This window comes from Anoplopoma fimbria, chromosome 18, assembly GCF_027596085.1.
Source record: "Anoplopoma fimbria isolate UVic2021 breed Golden Eagle Sablefish chromosome 18, Afim_UVic_2022, whole genome shotgun sequence".
NCBI lineage: Eukaryota > Metazoa > Chordata > Actinopteri > Perciformes > Anoplopomatidae > Anoplopoma > Anoplopoma fimbria.
The window spans coordinates 15,623,061-15,649,726 of NC_072466.1; the positions used below are offsets into that span (position 1 = coordinate 15,623,061).

At 39.1% G+C, this 26,666-nt stretch overlaps 2 protein-coding genes across 4 annotated transcripts; both read left to right on the top strand.

The window, feature by feature from the left end:
- Positions 1-1,326: 1,326 nt before the first annotated feature.
- On the top strand, positions 1,327-9,258 carry LOC129107011 (microtubule-associated protein RP/EB family member 3-like). Of its 3 annotated transcripts, none has more exons than XM_054618334.1 (8): positions 1,327-1,446; positions 4,231-4,298; positions 5,564-5,688; positions 5,776-5,921; positions 6,301-6,460; positions 7,531-7,667; positions 8,235-8,408; positions 9,107-9,258. In XM_054618334.1, exons 3-8 carry the CDS (start codon positions 5,568-5,570, stop codon positions 9,173-9,175), a joined length of 807 nt encoding a protein of 268 aa, XP_054474309.1. In that variant the 5' UTR covers positions 1,327-1,446; positions 4,231-4,298; positions 5,564-5,567; the 3' UTR covers positions 9,176-9,258. The 3 variants fall into 3 exon arrangements, with proteins under 3 accessions (XP_054474309.1, XP_054474311.1, XP_054474310.1); XM_054618336.1 differs by having other exon boundaries at positions 8,235-8,378; XM_054618335.1 differs by lacking the exon at positions 4,231-4,298.
- A 2,064-nt stretch (positions 9,259-11,322) lies between these two features.
- Positions 11,323-26,545, top strand: tmem214 (transmembrane protein 214). The gene is given in 18 exon segments (XM_054618333.1): positions 11,323-11,573; positions 11,576-11,608; positions 17,217-17,410; positions 17,891-18,041; positions 18,217-18,351; positions 19,237-19,319; positions 19,587-19,692; positions 20,327-20,408; positions 20,718-20,819; positions 21,395-21,536; positions 22,041-22,132; positions 22,268-22,316; positions 22,475-22,582; positions 22,746-22,863; positions 23,009-23,105; positions 24,059-24,227; positions 24,387-24,538; positions 25,132-26,545. Coding segments are annotated over 18 exon segments (2,067 nt in total). The 5' UTR covers positions 11,323-11,446; the 3' UTR covers positions 25,259-26,545.
- Positions 26,546-26,666: the final 121 nt, after the last annotated feature.

Consider the following 26,666-nt stretch of genomic DNA (forward strand, 5'->3'; position numbering starts at 1 on the left):
CCAATCAAACTTTTATGCAGACTCACGGTCCAGATAAGACAGGACATTACATGAATAAATGACATTAAAAAGTAACTTCAGCTGTCAAATAAATGAAGAGGTGTACAAAGTAAAATATTCCCCTTGAGATTTAGTTGAGTAGAAGTATAAATTAGCAGAAAATGTAAATTCTCCAGTAAGTAAAAATACCTCAAAACTCTACTTAAGTACAGTACATGGGTACAGTTACTTTACACCACCGACTTTAAGTACTCTTTTGTCAGTACATTTTGCTGATAATACTTTTGCAATCTTACTTAACTAACATTTTAACATCAGGACTAATACTTTACATTACATTACATTACAGTCATTTAGCAGACGCTTTTATCCAAAGCGGTCCCATCTAGGAATAATGGGAGACAATGACTTACAATAAGTGTATTCAACATAGGTATTCAAGAGAACTACCAGTCCAGTGCTTTCAGTCTCTACCCACCACTGGATAAACAAAATAAACAAAACGGAAATAATGTTTTTTTTTTAATTAAAATAAATAAATAATCTTTCTCTGCGGACCGGTAACAAATGACCCACGGACCGGTACCAGAAGTCATAAGTGCATCTCCTTTTTAAACAAGCATAAACCAGAGCAAAAGTACAGTGCAGAAACAAACTAATACGAATACAATAAGTGCAACAAACTAATACGAATACAATAAATCGAATACAATAAATCCTAATACGAATACAATAAATCCTAATCTTAATTTTGTAATTTTAATCTTATATTCTGTTTTTAGGGTGACTTTGTAACATCTCTCTAGGGACTACAGATGAAAAATGGCCTCTTGGCTAACTCTGGCGCATTTACAGAAATGATTTATTAATGTGCATTGTCCCCACCAAATAAACCATAAACCTAGAGTCAACATGCCGAGGTGTCCTTGAGCGAGACACCTAACCCCCAGTTGCTCCCAGGACGCTTCTTAGCAGCCCACTGCTCCTCCGGGATGGGTTAACTGCAGAGAATTGTAATTTCCCCATTGTGGGACTAATAAAGGCTTTATTATTATTATTATTATTATTATTATTATTATTATTATTATTATTATTATTATTATAAATAATTTATAAAAAAAAAAAAAAAAAAAAAAAGGTGGAAGGCTCAGGGTAGTGCTTCTTGATATAAAGTATTACTATTTTTTTTTAGTAATTAAAGGTCCTGAATACTAACACTAGCTCGGGTTAATCATCACACATGGGCCCATCATGACCATCCAGGGGAACACCAGTTGCAATAAAAGTCATCATCCAACTGCTCTGCGCATGCGTACTCTCGTAACGGCTTAGATGAGGGAGAGAGCAGTCTCGCGTAACTTTGCCGAGGAAACAGGGTTATAGCAACAGTGAAGCCCATCACCAGGCACAACGGGACGGCTGTGAGAGGGACGCTGTCGCACTTCAGTGAGTACTACCAACTTAACTAACAACCTATTTAACGGCTTGTTTCATTTACGCCTCACGTGAATACTTGCATCGTCCCGTAGTTGACAGTTATTCTCCCACTGATAATGTGCGTGTTGTGGAAAAGGCCTCCCGAGAGGTGCAGCGTCCGGCTGACAACACAGGTCTCCTCTCGGTTACACCTTTACTCCGAGTCCACCGACATCACTGCGGGGAAATCACGTTTTGGTCGCGACCCTCTGGATTGAACCAGACCCGTTCAGTCGCAGCCCACGCTAGCAGTGTTAGCTCGGAGCTAGCGGCACCGACGTGACACGGTGTCTGTCGCACTTACCGGGGCTGGGAGGCTCACCGTCACAACACGGACCGGTGGCACCGATGGGCACCGGGCCGCGAGGTGTACCGGCAGTCCCAACACGCAGGAGGGTTTACTGGTGTTGTGATGTACTTATTTTAACAATCAGAAATGGTTATATCTGCTAAATTAAACCTTACAATAGCTGTCGACAGGAGAGGAATGAACTGGTGGTCCATTGATGATAACCAGTCAAGTACATGAGGCTCACTTAAAACTGCTGCATGGCTTTTACTTTGACTTATTATTCTAATTATAGTAATCCAACATGCTTATTTTGTTATCTGAAATGGGATCAGGAGTAAACCTGTTTTCTAGCCGCTGCTACAATCAATACAACTGTCTGACATAATGTGTAATAACTGGATATTGTGTGCAATTTATTGGTCATTACACTCATCATACAGTACCAGTTAAAAGTTTGGACACACCTTGTCATTCAATGGTTTTTCTTTCTTTCTTTCTTTCTTTTTTTCTACATTGTAGATTAATATTGAAGACATCCAAACTATAAAGGAACACATATGGAATTATGTGGTAAACAAACAAATGCTCAACAAACCAGAATATGTTTTATATTTTACATTCTTCAAAGTAGTTGAATGAGAAGGTGTGTCCAAACTTTTGACTGGTACTGTACATTACACGTTAATTCACTTGATGTTACTTGTACTTGTGATTTTATATTGTAAACCTATAACTACATGCAACACCAAGAAGCAGCTTGAGATATGATAACTTACCTAAACATTGTTTGTATTTTATGGCATTGTGTATATTTTGTATTTTAGTGGATTTTAGATATCTATTTATTCATATCTTTATATTTGCACTCTTGCTTTATTACTTTGTTCCGCAACTGCTGCACAACTATAATTCTGGAGCTTCTACTGTATAAATGTGCAGACGTCTGTCTGTCATTCCCCTTCATTTTATTTTACAGCTTTACAATCTATTAGAAATGTAGTATGGCAGCAGAACAGTGCTATTAAGTATGTTAATGTTTTGCTGTTGCCGGGGTTCTGTGGCTAATTTAAACGTTTTTATAATCTTTTATGATCTACTTTCTTTTGATAGCAACTGTTACCAAAGTGGTGACTCAGTATCGTCACTAAATGTGTTGACCAAGCAACTTACAAAATTCACATTTGAGCGGCTGAAACTGTAGAATTGAACTTTTGAACTAGCAGTTAATTGATTCAAATATTCAAAATCATGGTAGTACATTTTCATTCAGTTGTCTAGAAGACTAAATATAAGCAGTACAAATTGCGTGATCAGGCAAATACAACTGTCACATACTATAAAAGAAAAATAAATAATGCCCAGTTAAGATACATCCGCAGGTATGCGTTTCCAAAACTATCTTAAACAAAGTACAGATCTCTTAAAATTAACTTGTGTTGATAAATATTATAAGCCAGGTTTAACAAATATAAAATAGCCCACTTTATTTGTATGTCTTCATTTGGTAGTGTGAACAGGAGGAAAGAAAAATGAATGAAAATTTGTTATTATTACTTCAAACTTGAACTATAATAAATAGTAAAAAAAAAAAAAAAAGAACAAGTGCTGTGATGTGTTGAAGACCTGGGGAAAGTTGGGAAAGTCTAGGTTTAGGGTTTTATTCACTAATAACTATGTAATGAAAAATGAACTTAACAGCTAGCTGCTTTTGGTTGTTGTGGCCTTGACACTCTGTGTTAATTAGCTATTATTAGCATGTTTGTCTTTCACATATCTCAAGAGGTCTAGTAACTGGAGAGTTATTTGTATTAATGTGTGTGCATTTTGCCTCATATGTGGACGAGGCAGTCTGGAAGCCAAATAAACTCTTGTAATTTCAAACCTACAGATTATTCAAAGTCGATTTCCGGGTGAAAGGGACACCGTGGCATAACCGTCAGATGCACCAGCCACAACCAAACCAGCAGCATTTGCCTGGTGGACAGTGTTAATTTGAATGCAGTCAGTTCACAGGAAATGCTTTGTGATTGTTAGAATTTTTCCTTGTCTCAAACTCTCATTGTGATGAATCATAGCTGATCCTCTTGCTGGTGATCTCAGCTGCTTTTGTTCACCATGACGTGTTACAGCAGATTCGACCTTGGCTAAAAGGATTAACTTTAGCAGAGATTAGTGACCTAGTGAGTGGACTAGTGACTCCCTGCGTGATTATCTGTGGTGTTTTTATTTGTAACCATGAGGGGGAGCTCTTGTGCAGGACACTAAGCCGTTCTGACCATACAGGCTTTGGTTCTGACCAACTGACAGAGGTATAGAGGATGTTATGTTTAAAGGGGATAAGACAAGTTTCAGATTTTTAGAATTACCAGAACAATAAATAACTTTGAAGTGTGGTGGTCCTATGGTGCAGTCTGAATGGTAGCATCACTGATATCTCACAGGATACGGTTGTCTGTCCCCAGGTCTTTCTGTTAGGTGGTCCACCACAACCAGATCTGAACAGTTCACACCAAACACACACCCAGCGTAGGTGAGTAAAGTGGGTGTGCTTTCTCTTATTTATTTAGTTGCCTGGCCATGAAGCAGTCAAGCGAGAAAGTAAATCTCACAGATAACTAGACAGGATACCAAATTGAATAGCAGTATTAGCATAAATACTCAAGTGTCTTACATCTGCTACATAATCAGAATGATAATAATAATAAACTTTATTTTTACTGCACTTTTTAAAAAGTTACAAAGCGCTTAACATGGTTGTACCAGGAACAAAACATTTCAGGACGACAAATAAGGCACTTAAAATTCAGACAATATCAAAATATCAAAAAATGAAATGGTTTATATGATTATATACATTTTAATGAAACTAATTGATGATTGCCCTTCATGATTCTGTTCTTTAATTTAGTATATTTCCATCTTTTAAAAAAAAGATTTATTGGAAAGATATAGGCTGCAAAAATATGCCAAAAGGTAGGAAAGAATGTCTGTCATTCAAAACATTTTGTTTTGACCATTATGGCTGTAACTTTTATTTAAGAACATTTCAAACAATTTAAACATATATTCTTGTTTATGTAGTATTTAAAGGGAAAAATAACCACCTTTTAATATGGATGGCCCATCAGTGTTGATGGTAAATGTAGTCGATTGAAGATAGATATTTCTCTGTGCATCATATATTTGACACCAGAAGTCTATCTGATGGATCTGTGCCAGCAGTGCCTACATGTACCAAGAAGCTTAGACCTCTCAATGCAGCATTTCTTACATCTTGTACTCTAAAATAAACACCGCTGAATATCCAAGTCAGCCAAAAGCCATAATTTGGGAGGCCATTTTTGCTGTTGGAAACCTAGGTAGTTTGCAATACAAGCAAACGAACAAAGAAGTTCTGTTTGTGAATGGCATGTAGACCACACCCCCTGGATACCCAGATAAACACAAGCTGAAATGCCCGGCAGTTCTTGCTTGCCTGCAACTATAGCGTCAAATGACGTCTCTGGATGCAAGAAAACAACAGATTTTGGAGCTCACTCGTCAATATAGAACACACTGAAGAATTTGGGGTTTGGACATCCACATAAAAGGTGGCAAATCTTTTCTGAAATTAAGTAAAGTTGTAATTTGTTTCTGTGTTTTTGTTTTTTTTAATCTGGTGTATTTTGTATACACCAGATTAAAAAAAAAAAATAAGGTTGCATACATTAATCAAACTGTTGACTATAAGTATTTGTCAGCCTATAGAAATTAATCTTTCAACTGTTTGCTTATGTGTGTGTTTTTGTGAATCAGGAGGATGGCGGTGAATGTTTACTCCACCTCAATGACTGTAGAGAACCTGAGTCGTCATGACATGTTGGCATGGGTCAACGACTCTCTGCAGCTCACACACACAAAGATTGAGCAGCTCTGTTCGGGTAAACGCACACTTTCTTTTTTTAAATGTCAATTCAATTCAAAATGTATATGAAGTTCTATAACTACGTTTTTTTTTTTTCCCCTAGGTTCTGCTTACTGTCAGTTCATGGACATGCTGTTTCCAGGGTGCATATTAATGAAGAAAGTAAAGTTCAATGCTAAACTGGAACACGAATACATCAACAATTTCAAGGTCTTACAGGCTTCATTCAAGAGAATGAATGTGGACAAGGTGAGAACACATACACACACATACACACTCATTAACATGCACACATTCAGACTAGATTCGATTAAACAACAAATTGTTCCGCCCCTGGGTTAACAGAGTTGTTGAAATATTTTAGTGGACATAAGATACATCTCTCGTCAAAGACACCTCTAACAGCATATACTGCCTAGTGTAGCTGTGGAGATACAAAATAAATTCTATTTTTTTATTTTTTATTAATTCTTTGTCCCCATTGCAGTGTTTATTCTAGCATGCCAAGGATTATAATTTATTTTATATCCCAAAAAGAAAATATCCCAGGGCCGTCTTCTCTGCTGTTTAAATAACATTATAAGGACAATTTCAACACTTCATCTCTCCGTCCTCCTCTCCTTCTCAGATCATCTCCGTGGAGCGGCTGGTGAAGGGGAAGTTCCAGGACAACTTTGAGTTCCTGCAGTGGTTTAAGAAGTTTTTTGATGCCAACTATGATGGGAAAGAATACGACCCTATAATCTCACGGCAGGGCCAAGAGGGAACGCCGCCTCCACCCAACCCAGGTACAATAAACACACACATACACACACTTGTCACTATCAGCTGTGTGTGACCACAAAGGCTTCATTCCATTGCTGTCACCTCTTCATGCAAAACATCCCCACCTCTAACACAGATGAACCCATTCACCACAAACCTAAAAGACCCTCTCGCTCAGGTAACATCCCCTGCATACAGCATGTTTGTGTGTGGGGGGGTGTGTGTGCTTGTCAATGCTTGCAGTGTGTCATTCAAACTGGGAGCTTTATAGTTTTACACAATCTCGCAAGTCTTCTGTACCTTGTCTCTCCAAAAGTTGATCAGAGTCAGCTGATCAAAATTTGGACTTGAGATGATTAAATGGAGAAGGAAATGTAAAAGTTATCATCAACTGTCTCAAGCAGAAGTGCTCTCTCCAGGCTTAATATTTGGGGACAACAAGTATGTGTGCCTCGTCATCGTCACACTGAACCCCAAGTTGCTTCCTGGGCGCTTTACAGCAGCCCAATGCTCAATGCCTAGGATGGGTTAAATGCAAGTTTATTGTCTGAACTTTGTCTGAAGGCCTTGAGGCCGAGGAAACTATTGCAAAGTTAGGACATAAGGCCCGTCCTCGTACCCCTTTGAAGGGGGGCTTGTTGAAGGTTAGGACTTGTCTTTAGGGTTTTAAGGTTAGAAGTCGGTAAAGGTAAGAGTTTAGGTGATTTTATCTCCACTGGCAGATCAGCAGCACATCAACAATAGCTGTAAGTCCTTCGTCAGTGTCTTCACTGCCTTTCCGCAGCCGGGGTAATTCTGTGCTTAAGGCTTTAACCGAACTTGAAGCCCAAATGCAATCATGTTACATTACACACATGAGTAAAGGAAATAAGAGAGACCTAAAGCATAAAAAGATGCTTTGGGTTAAATTTATGCACATATAATGCAAGTAAAGCATGAGCTATTACAAACCCAGTTTCGACAACTTCTGAGTCTGTTAGCTCACACAGACAAATGAAGGCCGACTCAAAACAACACAGCCTAAACACATTCATCCAAACAAGTGTAGCTATATAAACATTTGTGTGTGTGTGTGTTTTTTTTTTCCTCCCAGGTCCCATGAGAACATCTCCCACAACACCAAAGACTGTTCCCACCCCCCCGAGGCAGATAACCCTAGCACCAGCTCGCAGGACCACTCCCATGACTCGCAACGGAGGAGACGCTGAGATGGTAGAGCTCAACCATCAGGTACCAACTGTTGTGATCTGTTCAGCCATTTCTAAAAAAAAAAAAAAACCCTGTTGTTTCCTATCATGGCGCCCCACCGAGGTACCAGTGCAGGTATCGCATTAAAATGCATGATTGATGGTACCCTTCAATGTTCATAAAGTTTCTCAAAATTGCAGCGAGACACTGAGACATTGCAAACTCTTTGTAGAACGAGCTACGTCATGTTGATAATTCCAAATGGGTCCCAGTTGGCCGAACACTGCTCTCTCATAATGAAATAACAACACAAGGTCACTGTGCCAGATCTGTCTGGACCGACGCAACACATTCTTACATTGTTACAGACTATTAGCTTAGCAAAGAATAAGCAATTGTAAAGCTTTTAAAACCTTTATTTAATGATGTAATACAACATTCTCCCTTCCATGCACTTTTTCTACCTACCGTTGTTTGTACTAAAGGACTTTGCAGTGCTGTTTTGATTAGTGGCCAGTGTTATTCATTTTATATTACAGTTTACAGTGGTTTTGTTCTATATGTATCTCATACCCACAAGCTGTTTGACCTGCCTCTCTCTGCTCATAGCTTCTGGATCTGAAGCTGACTGTCGACGGACTGGAGAAGGAGAGGGACTTCTACTTTGGAAAGCTGAGGGACATCGAGCTCCTCTGCCAGGACAAAGAAAGCCCAATCCTCAACAAAATCCTGGATGTACTGTACGCTACAGAGGTAAACAGTCAAAACACACACAGCTCAAGCGTAAGTAACAAGATTTTACATTTTACAGTGTTTACTTTGATACAATAATAGCAGCAGAGATCTTCTTTTCTATGTATAATGATCTATTCGTACATCCCTCTGCACAAAAAGTCACAGCAACATTTTTCTTGACTGAAGTCCTTAACATGCACATGCAAAATGACGATTAGGAACTTGGTTATGGATGTACATGGCAAAGAAATCTGCTTTCTACCCCAATTATTGAAACCTGGTGTCGTGTTTGTTGATTGATCAATTTATTTCATTTGGGGTATTAAAAAAAAAAACAGACATTAAAACGTCATTAGATGCTTAGTAAAACCAAGAGAATAGCACATAAATTCGTCACACTTATTTCCAAAGTGGACCTGACCCAGTTTGAAAAAAATAAGTGAACCTTTGGGACTTAAAATGACATTACACTCTTACGCTCTGTTGAAGTGACTATGCTGATGAATCACTCAAATTACATGTTTACACGACTTTTAAAAAATCTGATTGCTTCAGAAAGACTGTAACCTGTTAACTTACATGCATGTGAACACAATGACTGTTGTAGTGTTGTCTCAAAAATAACAAGGACATGTGCAAACTCAATTTTGAGGAAGATATATCAATATAACCCACAAGCAAAGATTTAAAAATATGTTTTAAGGTTTCTATTCCTGTCATACACTGACCTCAGACTCCTTCCGCAGGATGGATTTGCACCACCAGAGGATGAAGAAATTGACGAAGGGGGACAAGTAGACCCGGAGGAGTTCTGAATTGTTCTTCCTCTCTTCATCATCCTCCCCCCTTCTCTCGCCCTTCAACATACTTCATGATTATCGTCATAGTCCCCTCTCTTTTTGCCCCTTTTTATTTATTTTTTTACAATCTGCCCTCAATTCTCCCATCTTGTCTGTGGCTGTCCATATCCATGACGACTTTGTTGCACAACCTTGCTACCCAAACTCTAACTAGCAAGGGACACTTAACCCAGACCTGTCGGGACTAGAGCCCAGCAGCCTGGCTGACTCAACTTTATTTGAAACCTGTTACCAGAGGGAACAGCTGCACTGCAGAGCTGGTTCAACCTGAATGGAATAGAATGGTTTTAGGTTAGAAGAAATGAGATTACAGGGATCCAGCACTGACATAGTGGAGCCAACAGTGCTGCACTATCAACCTGTCCGTCTTAAGAGGCAGGTCACTTTCGCTCACCTTGCACTTTAATTGGTCACCACACAAAGACACGCATGCATCAGGGTGCTCTGCAGGGTTTATATATGAAACCACAAAGTTTTTCCACACAATGTGACCAGTTTAAGGATGTTTTGGTTGAAAATACACAGGGTAAGATTATAAATGGTGTTAAGCCTCTAAGGAGGGAGGCCTGCACATATATTTTGAAGATATTAAAGGTGATGACACACATGAACGTACATTTAGACCCCCGGACATATCACAGAAATCATCATCTGCATTTTTATTCATCAAAGTGTCCCACCGGAGAGGGTTTGCTCATGACTGTTTTGACAGCTTGTTTATGAGAGAGCCTGGTGTATTTATGTTTCTATTTATTTATCTTTTTTAATTTTAAGGGGTTTTGGATTTGGGGAAATTGAAGGTCTTGCACCAAATGTAGCGAAATAAACTGACTGAAGTTATCCAAAATGCCAACATGCAGTAAAGATGCAGGGGGATTTCATTTTATATTTTTAAGATTTGTTTAAAAGAGGTTTGTTTTTTACTGGCATTGAATTCCTCTATGGCCGAGTTAAAGGCGACTGTGAGAGTTATTTATCAGACAAATGTCAGGCTTTTAAGTCTATGAATGAACAAATGTAAAAATAATAATACTAAATTAAGACTACAGACAGGCCATACTAAATACTAATGTTTGACTGTGTTAATTTAAATAAATATTTTCGCTGCTATCACTATTCTTCTGTTCCCGTATTTAATTGAGCATTGTTGCAGAGCGTTAAAACGCCACACTGGTTGTAGAATAACTTTTGGTGTGGGTTTTTGTGAGTGACAGCCAGCAGTTGAACCAGCAAACTTAACAAACCCTCTCTCACCATTTGTTGCTATAGCAGCCATGTGATATACATGCATCATCTGCAGTGAATGCTGGAATGAAATAAAGCTCTGATGTTCAATAAAAACTAACAAACCTTATTGTGGTGTGTTCTGTATTTCACATCAGGAGTGGTGCTATCTTATTCTAAAACACATCACAAACACTGTTAGCGTAACGACAGGGATGTTAAGTCTCGACATCATGTTGCAGAGAAATGATTTGCACTTGGGAGATATTTTGGGACAAAGAGAGAGAGAGTGCCAAGGAAACAAAAGTACAAACAGATTAACATATTGAACCAGTAGGACGTCCGCTGTGGTCGGTGATTAAGCTCCACTCATACTGACTGGAGGAGGTCTTGAGAGGGATCCAGAATGGCTGTGCCAAACATTAAGTGACTCATTTGAGGGACTATAAGGGCCTCTTTTAAGAGACACTGCAGCCAAAACTCACAGTCTGTTCAACAGACAGCAGCTGGTCCACTGGTTCAACAGGGACTGGCACTCGTATAAGATGGAGCCAACAAAAGAGAGCTAGTTCCTAGTGTGGTTCTGGTTCAAAACTAGAAAAATGGAAACTAAAATCTGCCCACCATCATTACCTTTTTCTTGCCATTGTTTTGTGTTATCCCATTCACATCTCAGTTCCACTTTATATCAAGACTTCACAGAAAGATAGAAATGAGCTGAACATTTTTTATATTTCTGTCCAGAAAGAGTTTATATGTTTCACTGTTGTTGCTAAAATATGAAGAAGTATATTATTTGCTAATTTAAACGTTTTTATAATCTTACGTAGACGTGTATAAACGTGAAAGCGACGGTCTAAACGCACCGCTCTGACGTCATGCCGACAAAGAGACGTGGCACGCTGACGGTTAAATGATCAAACCCGTCGAGTCGTCTCTCTCGGTGAAGCAAGCAGAGGAGGCAGGAAGCCACGACATTTATCACAATCTGGACCAGAGAAAATGGCTTCAAATAATAATAATAATGCAGCCGGCAAATGGGAGGTGGTGAAGAAAGGGAAGAAGAACAGCAGCAGCGCAGGAGGAGGCAAGAACTCGTCCGACAAGAAGCCCGGCAGCAGCGGGGGAGGAGAGCCCTGGGCGAGTCCAACCAGCCGTCCAGACGTGAGTGAACACGGCCCCGCTAGCTGCTCCGTGACCCGGTTACCCCACCGTTACATGAACGGGGGAGGATGGAGATACACGTGTGGCTGTGTCTACGAGCTTAGACGGCCTGTTGTCAGGTCGTAGCGGGTATAGCAGTAGCTTACTGGACGTGGAGAGAGTGTTAGCTCTAGCTGTCACCTAGTGGGACGTGCTAGCCTCTGTAGCTTAGCATCGCGCAGTGACGGTGACGCCACATCTTACGGGCTCCCGTTTGGTGTTTTTACTAGTTCTTGTGCATGACTATTCGTTAGCCTCTCTGGAGACACATTCATTTCAATATAAACTCTGACAGGCCTTTCTGGACAGTGTACTCCGCTACAACACACCGCTAGCTTGTCTTGGCGTTAGCCTGCTAGCAGCCTTTCAAGCAGTGTGTCAACAGAAGCAACGTCATCACTGAGGAGCTGCAGCTCTGGAGCACATGCCAGCAGCTCGGTGCTCTTTTTGCTGCTGCTGCTACATTTTGTTTTAAATGCATCTATGTAGCGTTGTAGGTCAACAGTATGAGGTTAAGATAATCAATTAGGCATCCGCCCTATTTTCTCCTACAAGGACAGTAATCAATGTGCTGAGTAATCAATTATTAATGTGGTGACTTGGCATGAAATAAACAAATACAATATCTTATGACCAAGTAACTTGTTGTTTGTGTAATCACAGCCTGATACAAGTAGTCCTCCTACGTTGTCCAAAAACTATTTTAAAAAACATAAATGATCCACTAAGTTGAACTAGATACAATAGTTATAATAGTTACTCTTTTTTTTTTTACTGTTTTTTTATTGCTCATTTGCTTATTTATAATACTTATTTTTGATCTTGTTTTTTTGCTATGTCTCTTGTTTGCACTATCCTCTATGCTGCTGTAATCCTGTAAATTTCCCCGCTGCGGGACTAATAAAGGATTATCTTATTTTAGGTGACGTTCTACTTCATTATGATGGACCAGGAGATCTTTACTGGTCCTGTAAAGATTAGTACACTGTATGTGTAATATATTGCTGTTGAAAATAATCTGCAACAAATGCGCTCGTTCCTCCTGTTTAAGTCACATTGGTTAGAAGTCTAGACTAACAGTCACCTGCCGTTTTAAGAGGATGATTTAGCCTTCAGAAAAAAGATATATGTATACATGCGTATATTTGTGGAAAATTTTTGAAGCTTTAGGTCTGAAATCAGTGGGCTTGGGAGTGAGTGCCATGGATAGTTTAGAGAAGTTGGAAAGTATTAAGTGTTTAAGAGCACTGTTGTTTTTGGAAGATAATACAAATATAGAATAAGGTCAGCCTTATCTTTTTAAGAAATTGAGATTGGGCAATGTAATAATCCGTAGGCTAATTTAAGTTCTGCACTGATACTGTTTTGTGTAGATGGTGGCAATGCACATGAATTGCGGATGCCAGAGTTTTATGTTTTTCATGCATTAATAATTAATAGTTTGGATTTCACCTTTTTAGATTAAAGTGAATCCACAAACTTCAGCAAATCCTACTGAGGGATAATTTCTGGATTACCAACTGGGTAAAGTATGCAACAGACCTGGAGTCCCAGAACTCCAGGGGACCCAAAAGCTCCAGGCCTACTGTGTGTAAATCAATTTAAGCCAATTAGCCACTACAAACAAAGCCCAATATCAGCTGATGATAGGTGTGATGATCAGCTGAACGGATTACTGCCTGATTCTGAAGCCCTCTCTTGTAGAGTGGATTCTGTGTTAAAGTCTAGCGTCACAGTTTTGTGCTCACATAAAATGTAAATTCCTGAATTAATTTGTGTTTGATCAATTTATCACACTACAAACCTGGGGACAGGTAGTGTTTTGGCATAGAAAAACTGTAACCATTGCTCTGAGGGTGGGAAGAATTAGTGGCTTAAAAAGGGCTAATAAACTCATTTTTGCCCCAGGGACCCCAGCAGGTCAATCTGCACATGGAAAACAGAGCAGTAACCTTGTTAACTTTGATAATTGTCTGTGTGATGATTCCTCATTGGCCAAACTTAGTTGCAAACCTTTGATGGTATTGTTTGATTTAATATTCATCATACTCTACATTCAGTAAACCTAGCCACAACTGCCCTCAAGCACCGCACCATCTTAGCAGCAACTTCAGATCTCACTTTGCCACTGCTATTTGTTTATGCACCAGTTTTATCAGTGAATCAGCAAGTCCAAAGTCTGTCTGATCACTGTGTCAGTTTTCAGGCGGTGTAAAGGTTTTATCCAAAAAGAAATAGGGATGAGAATTCATAAGAGTTTATTGATACAAATGCTATAACTGATTCCCTTATTCATTCCCCATCATTTTTTTTTGTGTCGGCGGGGGAAAAGGAGGCGTACTCAGGTTTTCAACGTCAACACAGCTGTTTTGTTATCTCTGATTCCGAGCACAGTGTCTCTTTTTTGTGTATGAACTCTAACCACTAAAGTATTTTATGAAGTATTTATTGCCAATCTAATCTTACAGTTTTCGCTTAGTGTAATCAGGCTCATACTTTCCTCTGAAAGAGTGCTCAAGCTTTACCAGGCTCTGCAAAAATAACTAGATTAATACTCAAGTCTTAAAAAAATGATAAACATTATGATCACAATCACGGAGCCTTTTTGCCACAGGAATGAACTGAGGTGGTTTTGGCACTCAAAGGACAGCTTGAGGCTTTTGCATCTGTTAGCACAGGTTCCCAAATATTTTTGTGTGTGGTATCTTCACAAGAAAACACAATAAAAGAAAAATGTTAGAAATATAAAACCTGATTTTACACGACTTATTATTTGTCATTGATGTGTGATTGCATGATACAGACATCTTCACTTTGAGGAAGGTCACATTTAAGACGGTTGATATGACACCTATATTGAACTTTTTCAAATTACATGTCTGGACAAGTGCTCTACTTTTAACGGAAGAGATTATGTCAAGTCCTGCATGTTATTTGACTGATTTAGATGCCAGATATCTTCAGGGCACCTCAATCTAAGGAAAGAAAGTAATGCTATTAATCAGTTTTTCATCTCTACTTACAGTTAATACCAGCATAATATTTTAAGACAAAATTCATGTGGGTCAATGCCAGACAAAAGTTGGCAGTGGCACAGCATACATGGAGAAATAAATGTGATTAGATTAGCAAGACATGCCTTGCTGTTCTGTGTTGTTGTGAAATGGTTTGCTCCATATCTACATATGTGAATCATCCTGTTGCATATTCTACTGCTGGTGTGAGAATCCATTCCCAGTCCACCCACCCTGCAGGGGGGCCATGTTGGGTGCAACTGCTCATATTACACCCCACCAGACCACCAAGACCCTCATTCACTCATTCACTCATTAACTATATAGTAGACATGAATGGTTCCCCGATCCAGTCAGGATCTACACACCTCCCTGACAACATAATTTCAGCAGGTGTTCATGAATAGAGCTTAATTAAAAACAACTGCAAGACTACAAAAACATTTTTGTACAATGTAAGGACATACAGTCGTATCAAGACGATGTAGGTTTTCATTACACATTGAGACTTAAGTAGTTATACTTCAAGGACGGTAGATATACCTTGTGTTAAATCCTTCAAGGTTTTCACTGAGACAGTAGGTTGGAAAGAATGTGACAACCTCGACAAGGGCAATTTTGTCTAAATTAATATTCACATGGTGTAACATCTGCCTGCTAGCAGCCACCTGAACAGTAACAAAGTTGACCTGTTTCCCGTGAATGGATAATCAACGAAGTGAAATGTTTTATTTCAGAGTAAGATCCTAAACAGGATAAAGAGGTATTATAATTCATTAAGATAATTGAGCCAATTTGGGAATGTCCTTTCAGCAGGTGCAAATTGGTTAGGTTTTCACTCCTCCATACTGCTTTCTAAATTTGTATTATTTATTTTATACTCCCACTGTGCATGATTGCCTTTTAATCTAACTCCAGCATGTTCCCTCCAGAAGACACTCTTGTCTTTGTGTGGTGGTGTTTAACATTTACAAGGATTGGTGGCAAATCTCCGAGCGGTTTCGTTGGAGTGATGTTCTTTATTTAGTGATGTTGACTAGATTCTTGGAAAATCTGTCTTGGCTCTTGTTGTCCTGATAAATTATGGCAGAAGTATTACCATCGTTTTCTTCATTTAAAAATAGTACCGCAGTAAACAAATGACTAAACACAGGTCTTTTTTTCAAAGTTTGCTTGAGGTGGGGTGGCGAATTTGGTAAAGTGTCTGTGTCTGGATCCGTCTTTGTGATGACTCGCTGTAGACTGGAGCATGTAAAAAGTGGAAACCATATCTGATTTTGTGTCATGTTCATAGAAACAAGTGTTGATTCATATGTTGTAAATTTGTGTGATAGCACATAAGTTTAAAGCTGTCATTTAGATATTTCAACCATTCCTTTCGTCATCAGTTGAGTGGCCTCACTTGTTGGTGCCCAGTTACTGCATGTAGCAGATGTGTTCTCATGTTAAGAGCTGCTGCTGGAAATGACCGACTTCCTGACACGTATGGGTATTTGTTTAGTATTAATAGACATGAACACATGGTCGGATTACCTAATTTCTCACTCTTTCAGTACTTTTGGAGCTGTTCAGCTCTGGTAATGCTTTCTTAAACTGAGACCTTAACAGAGAGGACAACTGACTTAAGTGTTGAGTTTAGAGAAATGAAGAATAATCCTGATTGAGCAACATTTGAAAAGGGAACTGAACCCAGCATGTGATGAAACGAGTCCTGTCTTGGCATCACAGCCCTGTGTTGTACTGACACACACACACACACGCGCAGACCAGATATAGATTGAGGTTTGTCAGCAACATGTATGGCTGAATGATCAGGGAACAACTGGTGACCTCTGTCAACAAAGACTCAAGATTGCTGGTGGGTCTAACTTTGGTTCTAACAAATCTTGTGTGCAGTCGTATCGAGTTAAATTCTGAAGATGTCTTTGCTACATTAGTTAAGCTTAGAGCTTTTTTTTTTTTTTTTTTTTTTTTTTTTTTTAAGACTTAGGAAAGAATGAGCTTTGGTCTAAGAGCTACAGACAGGGAAGGGAAGTCAGAAAGTATTGATGGACTAACACTTTGAGTATGGTTTTGTCATGGAATTTTTTGACAATAAATTAAATATAGATGTCTGCCTTATCCTTTTTAGAGGCTTTTACATGCAGGGAACAAAAATATAAAAATTCAGGGGAATACAAAAATACTTAAGGATTATGCTGGGACACAGTTTCGTTACAAATTGGGTCTCAACAAGTAGAACAGGGTAATGCTTGAAATGCTGCCAGTGCTTAACGCTCTTCTCTGTGGAGTGTAATGAGTCTTGCATGAACATTTTCTTGGATAATTACAGCCTATTATGCAAACCAAAGAGGGAGGGAGTAACACTGAATGTGAGAGGAGGGGAATGCCATGCTTTCATGGCTTAACTTTTCCAGAACAAGGGGTTGGTATAAGAAAGTGCTACTGGAGACCAAAGAAGTTTGAAAAGAGGCTGCATCTAAAATAGAAAAAGTATAGACTCTCTTATCAGCACAGAGGCGTGTCTTAACCACAGCTGCCTTGTTTTCTTTTAGTGCCCCTGGTGATGTCTGAGACTCTGTATGACGGCTTTGAGAAGATGGCAAAGAAACAGAACAAGGAGCAGGTTCCACCACCAGCCGAGTCCGAAAATAAGAAGCCCTCATCAAGTAAAACATCCAAGAAATCACACTCCAGCAGTACCGTCACCCCGGCAACACCCAAGACCCTTGAGGAAGCCTTCAAAACTGTGAGTATAGCACTGTTTTCTCTGATCTAATCAAGCCTTTGTAAAACTTCCTGGTTGGGTTGGATGCTTAAATTTGTTTACAATCAAAAGCTTAAAACTAAAAATGTGTATTTCTTGCAGTTTAAGGAGGAGAGAAACAACTATTGAACTATTTGAAAGACTTTGTGTGTGTGCACCTTTTTGCCCTAAAACACTTTATATTGCTAAAATTTTGGATTAAAACCGATAATTTAGGGTTTATTCTCAATAGAAGTGTAATGATTCGATTTATATTGGTCAGTAACTAGAAAGAAAAATAAATGCAACAGGCTTTGCAAAATCTCTAACATTTTAAAATATCTTCTCATACAAGCACACAGAAACAGTGCTGCATTGTGGCATCTTCCAAGCAAAATATCACATGCTGAAACCAAGGTCTTCACATAATGGGTGTGTTGTTTCTGAGTGTAAATCCTTCTTCTGTCTTGTTCCCTTTTTAAGTTGGATGTTGGGGACCTGAAGCAGCAGTTGGCTCGCAGTCAAACCTTGTTCCCAGAAAACCCATCAGTGTGGGTCAAAGACCTGGCAGGATACCTCAACCTCAATCTGACTGCGCCAGAGGCTGAGCCCACACTCAGCAGCTATGCTCACGGTCGGTCAAACTCTGACTTCTGGCATAGTCAATAGACCCCTTAAGGAGACATTTCTACTGTATTTGTATTTGTATGAAAAGTGTCTGTCTGGTAATTAAAGTTTCTGCAGGGCACTGACTGACAATTTAGATTTTCATTTTCATGTCCTTTTTTTTTCTGTCTCTTTGCCCCCAGATTACCCATACTGCCTTTCAGGAAAAGAGCTGAAGGGAGTGATCAAAGGTCTCATCGGACGCTGCAGTGATGTTCTGCCAGATTTCTTCGACCACTGTGTTTATACTATGCTCAGGGAGCTGGACAGACAGCCAGGTAAGAGCTTAAGTTGAGGTTTGGAAGTGGTCTGTCCTGTGGACCGAGACATACGTGATGTAGCGATTAGATGCCACACCATCATCTCTCCTCACTGCAGCCGGCAGTATTTCTCACCTATCTTTACTGCTGTTTCCTGTGTAGATACTTAGTGAAATTTACAACTTCAAAGGGTGTTTGCAAAGGGGGCATATGCTCATTTTCAGGTTCATACTTGTATTTGGTGTTTCTTCTAGAACATGTTTATCATGCTTAATGTTCAAAATACACATTATTTTTCTGTCTGAATAAACCAGCATTCCAGTAGGCAATTTGTACATTTTTATCAGGCTGGACAGTTTATCTCTTTAAGCCACCTCCAGAGAAAGCTCAGTCTGATATGATTTGTTTGCGAGGAAAAATATGGTGCACCATATTTTAAGGTAGTTCTCAAACCATGAGTGGAGATACTCGGATGGCAGGATTTATATTTAAATGATTCTGACATATGACATAGGAAGGGGAGTTATATCTGAATGGCTTGTGGTTGTCTCATTTCACAGTATGTGGGTGTGTAGGCTCTCCAGATACCCAAATGTATGTGCACAAGCACTGAAAAAGTGAGTCTATCGTAATATGTCCCCTTTAAGTCACCAGTCTCGCTTCTAAGATTCGTTATGGTAATGCATCATTAATAGGTATATAGAAGAAAACTTGTGAAAGCTGCTTTTAAATGTTTTTAATGCTGTGCATTGAAGTGAGTTTTAATCTGTGTACATTATGAAGTATTTTTGTATTACATCAATATTTTTACCTTATTGATTTGCTCGTGGTCAGAATAAATAAGGATCACCAGTGTTAAATTGAAAGGACAGACACAAACAGCCTCTTTCTCACCGTTTCCAGGAGAACCTCTTCATGGCTACAGAGTTTGCATCCAGGCAATCCTACAGGACAAACCCAAGATCGCCACCCAGAACCTGCCAGAAGTGAGTCAGTGTGTGTGTGTTTGTCCGTGTGTCCGCGTGTGCGTGTGCGTGTGTGTGTGTGTGTGTGTGTCCGTCCGTCCTTGAGTCTTGCAGATAACTGCTTCACTGCCCTTGTCTGCTCCAAATGTACTAAAAAATAAGTAACAATACAATTTATGTAATAGCTTTCTTTTCTAAAATTTCAACCTACGTACTGTGGATTTGTCTTTTGCAATAACCATGCAATTATATTGTTGTAATACCCTTCCTCCTGTTTGTCTTCTGTAGTATTTGGATTTGCTGCGATCAGTTCAGAATCGTCCAGTGAAGTGTTTGACCATCATGTGGGCTCTTGGCCAAGCTGGATTTTATGACCTCAGCCAGGGACTAAGAGGTAATACACAGTCAAACACTCATGACACGTTACTTTGAATATGAGGACACAGTCATTCATCATCCTCTGCACTGTACTAGTTCCAGCCTGTCTCCCCTTTCTCCCCCTTTCCCAACAAAATTATGCTGACACAAATTCTGGGTTGGGGGTTAATGAAGCAACAGCGCATCGTAGAGCAGCAACACATTGAGCAATCGAGAGTTTCCTTTCTCTAGAGTCCCAGGCTACAATTTGATTGCGATTTGTCAAGGTATTGACCTGATATTGAAATATTTGTAGTGCGATATCTAATAGAAGTGTGACAAAATTATAACCAAAAATTGCAACAGTGAATGTCACAAGAACAAAATGACATCTGAGTGCGTTTTAAAAATTCTCAGTTCTTAACAGACTTCAGATATATATAACAGGGAAGTATCTTTTGGGTGATTTGTTTTCCTTTTGATAAGACAAAGAAGAAATGCCTGTAGAGCTCAACTTTGTTTCATCGCGTCACTTGAATAATTATTAAGTATGCAAGAATAAAAACCACGTTTTGCTTCTGCAGTTGTATTGGGCTTTTTTTTAAATTGAAAGCTGAAAGAGAACTCAACAGTTCCTATCATGTGAATGATGGTCTTTCTTTGTGTTTCAGTGTGGCTGGGTATCATGCTTCCTGTGCTGGGAGTGAAGTCCTTGTCTTCATATGCCATTGCATATCTGGAGAGACTTCTCCTGTAAGTCCTCCAAGAAATATATAACTGTTTAATACATCCAAGATTTTCTTTTCTTTTCATTACGCCTATCTATGACATTCATGTGTGAAGTGTGACCACCAAATATTTTCTCTCCTGTGTTAAATGTCACTTAGTCAATATTATTGTATATCCCTGATTTTCTTTCTTTTGAATGAATTTAGTGTGTAGTTACTAAGAACCCATTAGGCTTTTAGCATGTTAGGATATATTTTATGAAGGATGCAGTGTTTTAGATGTTGGACAAAATGAAACTATACTTTGACTCTGTTCATGTTCTTCTTTTCCCAGGCTTCATGCAAACCTGACAAAGGGATTTGGCATCATGGGTCCTAAAGAGTTCTTTCCTTTATTAGATTTTGCTTTCATGCCCAAGAACGCCCTGTCATCAAGGTAAATGTAACGCAATGCAAACACTGAAACCCAGTCATGACAAGTTTTCCTTGATTACATTAATGAATAATCGTAGTGCTCAGCATGAATACACAGTGGAGAAAGAAGCGGGTGTAGTCCATGGTCAGCAATGTATTTAGCCTGGATATTTAACCCCAAATTACACTTAATCAAACAATCACAAGAAGTGACTTTAGGACAAGGGCTCACAAGAAGTAACTGTGGTTGATTTGCATATGCACTGAATTAATTTAAGAAGATTGTTTGGAATGCATCTTTGTTTAGTACTGGGACATTTTGAATATGATGAGTTTTGGTTGTACCTGTTCAGTTGTCATTCCTCTGTAGAAATGAATGGGAAACAGATGACGTCATCAATTAGGAATGAAAATTTGAATTTGGAAATTATACATTGCTGACAAATTGACAGTTTTCATTACTAAAGGCCTTTCTCGAGAGCATATTGGAACACATTGATGACAGCTTAGTGCGGATTTGAATGCATTTTATTTTTCTCGTGAATCTTTGCCTTTTTATAAAAAGTAATTCAATGTAACATTTTCTTTTGTGTTCAGTCTTCAGGAGCAGCTGAGGCGTCTGTACCCTCGACTGAAGGCCCTTGCATTTGGAGCCAAACCCGAGAGCACATTGCACACATACCTGCCATCATTTCTGTCCAGAGCCACACCAAACTGTCCAGATGACATGAAGAGAGAGGTAAGAAACACACACACCGATTAAACCAATCTTTTCTACATAATACTGCTGCTTCAGTCGTCTGAGTGTAGTTGAGCTCTGTGCAGCAGCATAACTCATTTTTATAAGTCATTCTCAAACACTGTGACTATGTTTATAACCACGAGCCGGCAACTTCATACCACTGGTTAACAGGCCAAATATTGTCGATGGCAAATAGATAGTCTGCTTCAATTGAATTTAATCAAGAAAATGTTTTAGTGTCCCTCATGAATTAAAGAGCAGTGGTTTCTGTAGTTGCCATTTTGCCCTAATGTTTTACAATCAGCCAATTGACCATTGTCTTTGCCAAAATAAATACCAGTATTTATGCAATATAGCTACAAGACATATGTACGATTAGGGTGTTGTCTTAATTTGCTTTTGCTGTCAATGTTGATAGATCATCATGAAAAAAACAAGGCATTGTGGAGAATTACAGCTTCAAAAATTGAGCCTATCTTCCTCTCTCGTGTATTTTTGCAGCTGCTCAGCAGTATGACGGAGTGTTTGTGTGTGGATGTCCAGAGTCTAGGCGTGTGGAGGCAGCTCTATACCAAACACTTACCCCAGTCCAGGTGGGTTATGTGCCTTTTCTTGCTTTAAAATTGTAAAAATGTGTTTTCACGGAAGTGAAAGGCAGTTGCATTTAAACGTGATCTATGATATACTGATGGATAGAGCTAACTGTTCCGCGCTCTTTTCTTCTCCAGCCTGCTGTTGAACCATTTATTTAAGTCCTGGAATATCCTGCCACCAAAGGTACGACTCCTGCCATGAGGTCTGATGGTTCATTAACCAAACTCGGCTCTAAACTTGAATTAGTGCATGTTTACACACACAGAGAGATACAGCTTTATTGATAAATAGATAATAAAAAGTCTCATGCTTAAGTGCTGTGCTTTATTTTACATATGAAGCTCCGGAAAAACCTTGAAGAGACAGTCCAGTCTTTCAGAGTGACTAATGAAGAGATGAAAGATGCCGTCGAATCTCAGGAGCTTCAGGACTGCAATAACCTGTGCCAGGTGAGACAAATGGTCACTGTATAAGCTGAATAAAGCCACAAAGTTTAAAATACTAGAATGTATACTATGAAAGTACCTAACAAATAGATTGTCAAACACAAAAATAGAAGTTTTGGTTTTTCGTAAAACTATTGCTCGGTATTTCCTCTCACTTCACCTCCAGAATCTGCAGGTGAAGATGCGTGGTCGTGGGTTCCCCTGGTCCAAACTGCTCATGGTTTTGCTTGTGTTTGTCGCCGGCTTCATTGCTCATGACATCAGATCTCATGGCTCCTTTGCAGGTCTGTCCGAGTCCTCTTTACTCTTTTTTTTATTTTATTTTTTATTTTTTTATTTTTTATTTTTTTTTACATCACAACGCACTTGACTTTTTAGATTTTTTTTTGTTTGTTATTGAGGTCTTACAAAGTGCATTGTGTGTTTCAGATTCCACCACAGCCCTGCATCTGCGCAACTCAGGGGTCACAGCCGTGTCTCAGCAGGCCTTGAGCAAAATAAAGGTCTACTCTACACAGGCCTTTAGGTACGACCCCAGAATTTGTCTTTGGCTCTTTTCTAGACTTCTGTACACTGTCTGACTAGAGGCCAGTCCAACCAGAGCTTAAACATATCACAAACACACTTCGGATTCACTTCATGTCATCGTTGCTGTACACAAAGCAGTTGGTTCACAGTCTGCCTCACTGGCTTATATGATACACTCGGACCACTTTATTAGGTACAGCTGTACAATCTAATGCAATCCAGGACAACTGCTCTGCCATGGATTCTACTTTTATGATGCTTTTAATGTTCAGGTTTTTTTTTTTTTACATTGTCATAGAGGTGTTAATTAATTCAATTTAGTTTTAGCACTGAGGTCAAATTAGTACTATTGTATTACACTGCATGATAATCAGAGGTGTTTCTAATATTCTGACCCCCTCATGTATGTAAATAGGGATGACAATATATATATATTAGAAAGGCCTCGCCATATGATGTAGTCCATAACAAAGCCATCTTTAACTCTGACCTCAATAATAAACATGTAATTGAATTTAAAAAGCAAATGTTATATTGGATTCCATTTGACATACAGGTGCACCTAATTAAGTAACCACCGATTGCATATGATATAATTAAAACATTTAAATACGTTTTAAATAGTACACTGCTAGTTAAAAGTTGTACAAAAATATCCTTAAGGACTTAATTCAGTTATGTTTGCAAATTGAAAAATCCAGTTAAAATGTTCTTAAAGATAAATGAAAATGGAACATTGCAGTAGACTACTTTGCATTGGAAACTATGTTTGACGACTCGTTGACATAATCAACAGACATCTGCATGATGCTGTGTCTTTGGGCTCTTAATAGTTATAACTTTGTTCACTTAGTGACCTAAGGGACACATCTTTTAACTCGCTGGCTGTTTAATTACTGTAAATGCAAATATATTAATATAACTTGTATTGTGTTTTTGTATCCTCTGTAGCTGGTTGGAGACGAACACTCCTCATTATTACTCTGAGTGTGCACGCGTTTTGGGGCCACTAATGGACAAAGGTTTGGAAAAGACTAAAACAGCAGCCATCTTCATCTCTGAAAACACCACACAGTTTATTCTCTGGGTCAAAGAAAAGACACCACAGGCCATAGAATGGGTAAGGCTGCGAAACTGTCTCTCCCTGACTTTCATTTACCTCCCGTTTAGTTTTGAGACAAAGATTGAATGTGTTTTGTCTTGAATCAAAGAGTGAACAAATTAAAACCGAAATGTATTTCATGTCATTGATTAGTGTCTCTGTGTATCTTTTGCCCAGGTGAACACCAACACCCCCGACAGTGTATTCCAGGTGTTGGAGTATTTAAAGGAGCTGCTCCTCTCACTCCATCAGAACTACATCTTGCCGGCGTTGGCGTATATATCTGAACTGCTACAACGAGCGTGGACCAACCTACAGGACTCCTGCAAGTCAGTACTTTGAGTCATCCATTTAACATGTATTTTGTATTCCCATTTTTCTGAATGTGAGCTGGTTTTTACATTTACATTAAAGGGAAAATTTGCCACCTTTTTTATGTGGATTTCCAACCAGTGTTGATGGTGAATTTAGTCCACTGTAGCAATAAATTCCTTAGTGTGTGCTATAATGACCGTGAAAGCTGTTTTGCTCTCGGCAGCTTGGGTTCTGGAGGGTACTTTTTATTAATTTGATGAAAATGTTCAATATTAACAAAAGCATAGATGCGTTTCATCAAAGTACAGTCACATAATTTAATTCACAGCACAAAATACATGTTTTAGTTCACAGTACCTGTTTTAGGTCTTTACTGGCTAAGATCATTTCACAAGTTTTGATGATGCAACCCATTTCAGTAAATCACTATTTCGAAACTAGGTAGCAGTTACAGAGGACATAGGAAGAACATTACAAACTCACTGGATTATGAATAGATGGGTCAAACCGATACTGGTATCCAAATCAAAAAGCTGCATTATGTGTTTTTTAACCGGTAAGTTTAAGAACAAACTCTAAAAATCTTCTTTTCTTGTCTTGCCTGCAGTGGTGAGGTGTCCGTATCGTGTCTGCAGGGCCACGCTGTGACCTTCACCAACACAACGTGGCAGCTGCTCCAACACACAACGTCGGCCATTAAGACGTGGGCTCAGGAGCTGCTGACACGGGCCTGATGACATCACAGATGCTGACTAATTTACACACATAATATAAACACATAAAAGTATATATACAGATACACACACACACACGCACACTGACCTAGTCTGAGGCTGCCTGTCAGTGCACTGGCTCTCAAGCCATGATTGGACGCTGTGGGGTCAGACAAACAAACTCTCACTCAAAAGGACCCATCTATCTCTTGTTTTGGTTCAATTTTTTAAATCATTTTGATATTGTATAATTTTTTTTTTCTACCAATCTTTTTTTTCAAAGCTGGACGCACAGGTCTTCTCTCTTTCTCTCTCTGTCTCTCTCTCTCGCTCTCCCTGAGTTTTCTACTGCAAATTTCAGCGGTTGCAGATTGTGTAATTTATAGAAAATGTAGGTTTGTAGATGATTTATAAACCATTTTTATTTAAAGATATATATATAAAAAAAGTATTATGTGAAAACTTTGGTAAAGGGCAGGGATAAGACCAAAAAAGATATTCCAGACTTTTCCAAGCCACTGAAGACCTCATCTGAGGGCCACTTCATCACTCTGAAAAATCAGATGCAGAATGTTTGTGTGTGTCATTCTCAGTAAAACCCTCATCAAACCTGAGACTCTTTCCAGTGGGCAGCTCACAATAAAAGGTCTTCAACAGAAACGATATTGTGGTCAAGGGTCACAACTGCTGGTGGATTGACTCCGTCAGAAGGTTTAGAGCTGAGAGCTCGACCCAGAAGGAGGCTCACATCTGTCTAAAAGATCCAGAAGAAGAAGAAGAAGAAGAAGAAGAAAACTACCTGCTGTCTTGTCTGTCTGTCCTGCACATCTCCTTGTCTCGTCTTTGCTAGGTTTAGAGCTGAGAGCACGACCCAGAAGGAGGCTCACATCTGTCTAAAAGATCCAGAAGAAGAAGAAGAAGAAGAAAACTACCTGCTGTCTTGTCTCTGTCCTGCACATCTCCTTGTCTCGTCTTTGCTGCTTTGTCATCCTAGTTTCTTGTTAGTTTTCATTTGCTGTTCAGTAGCTCAACACCTGAGATAAAACGGCAGTTGTATTCTCATACTTGAAGGCTGACTATATTCTGTGTGGATCATCAAGCTTATTCTAAATAGTGTGATGATGATTAACCCTGTGCCAACATCCTCCTCTACCCCAGAGAATGAAGAATAAACCTCCTCATCTGGGGAAGGTACACATTTCTGACCAGCTGATTCACTAACCCTTATTTGTAAACAGGATTAATGATGGATATGGCCGTGAATAATGTCTTACTTTGTAATGTAAATGATTTCTAATAAATAATTCAACCCCATTAGTTGGTTTATCTGTGGTATCTCTATCGGGCGGCAGGGCTCCATCTGCTGACGGATTTCCATCAAAAGTTAAAAAGTATTTGTTCCGTTAACAAAGTGGGCAAACAAACACGG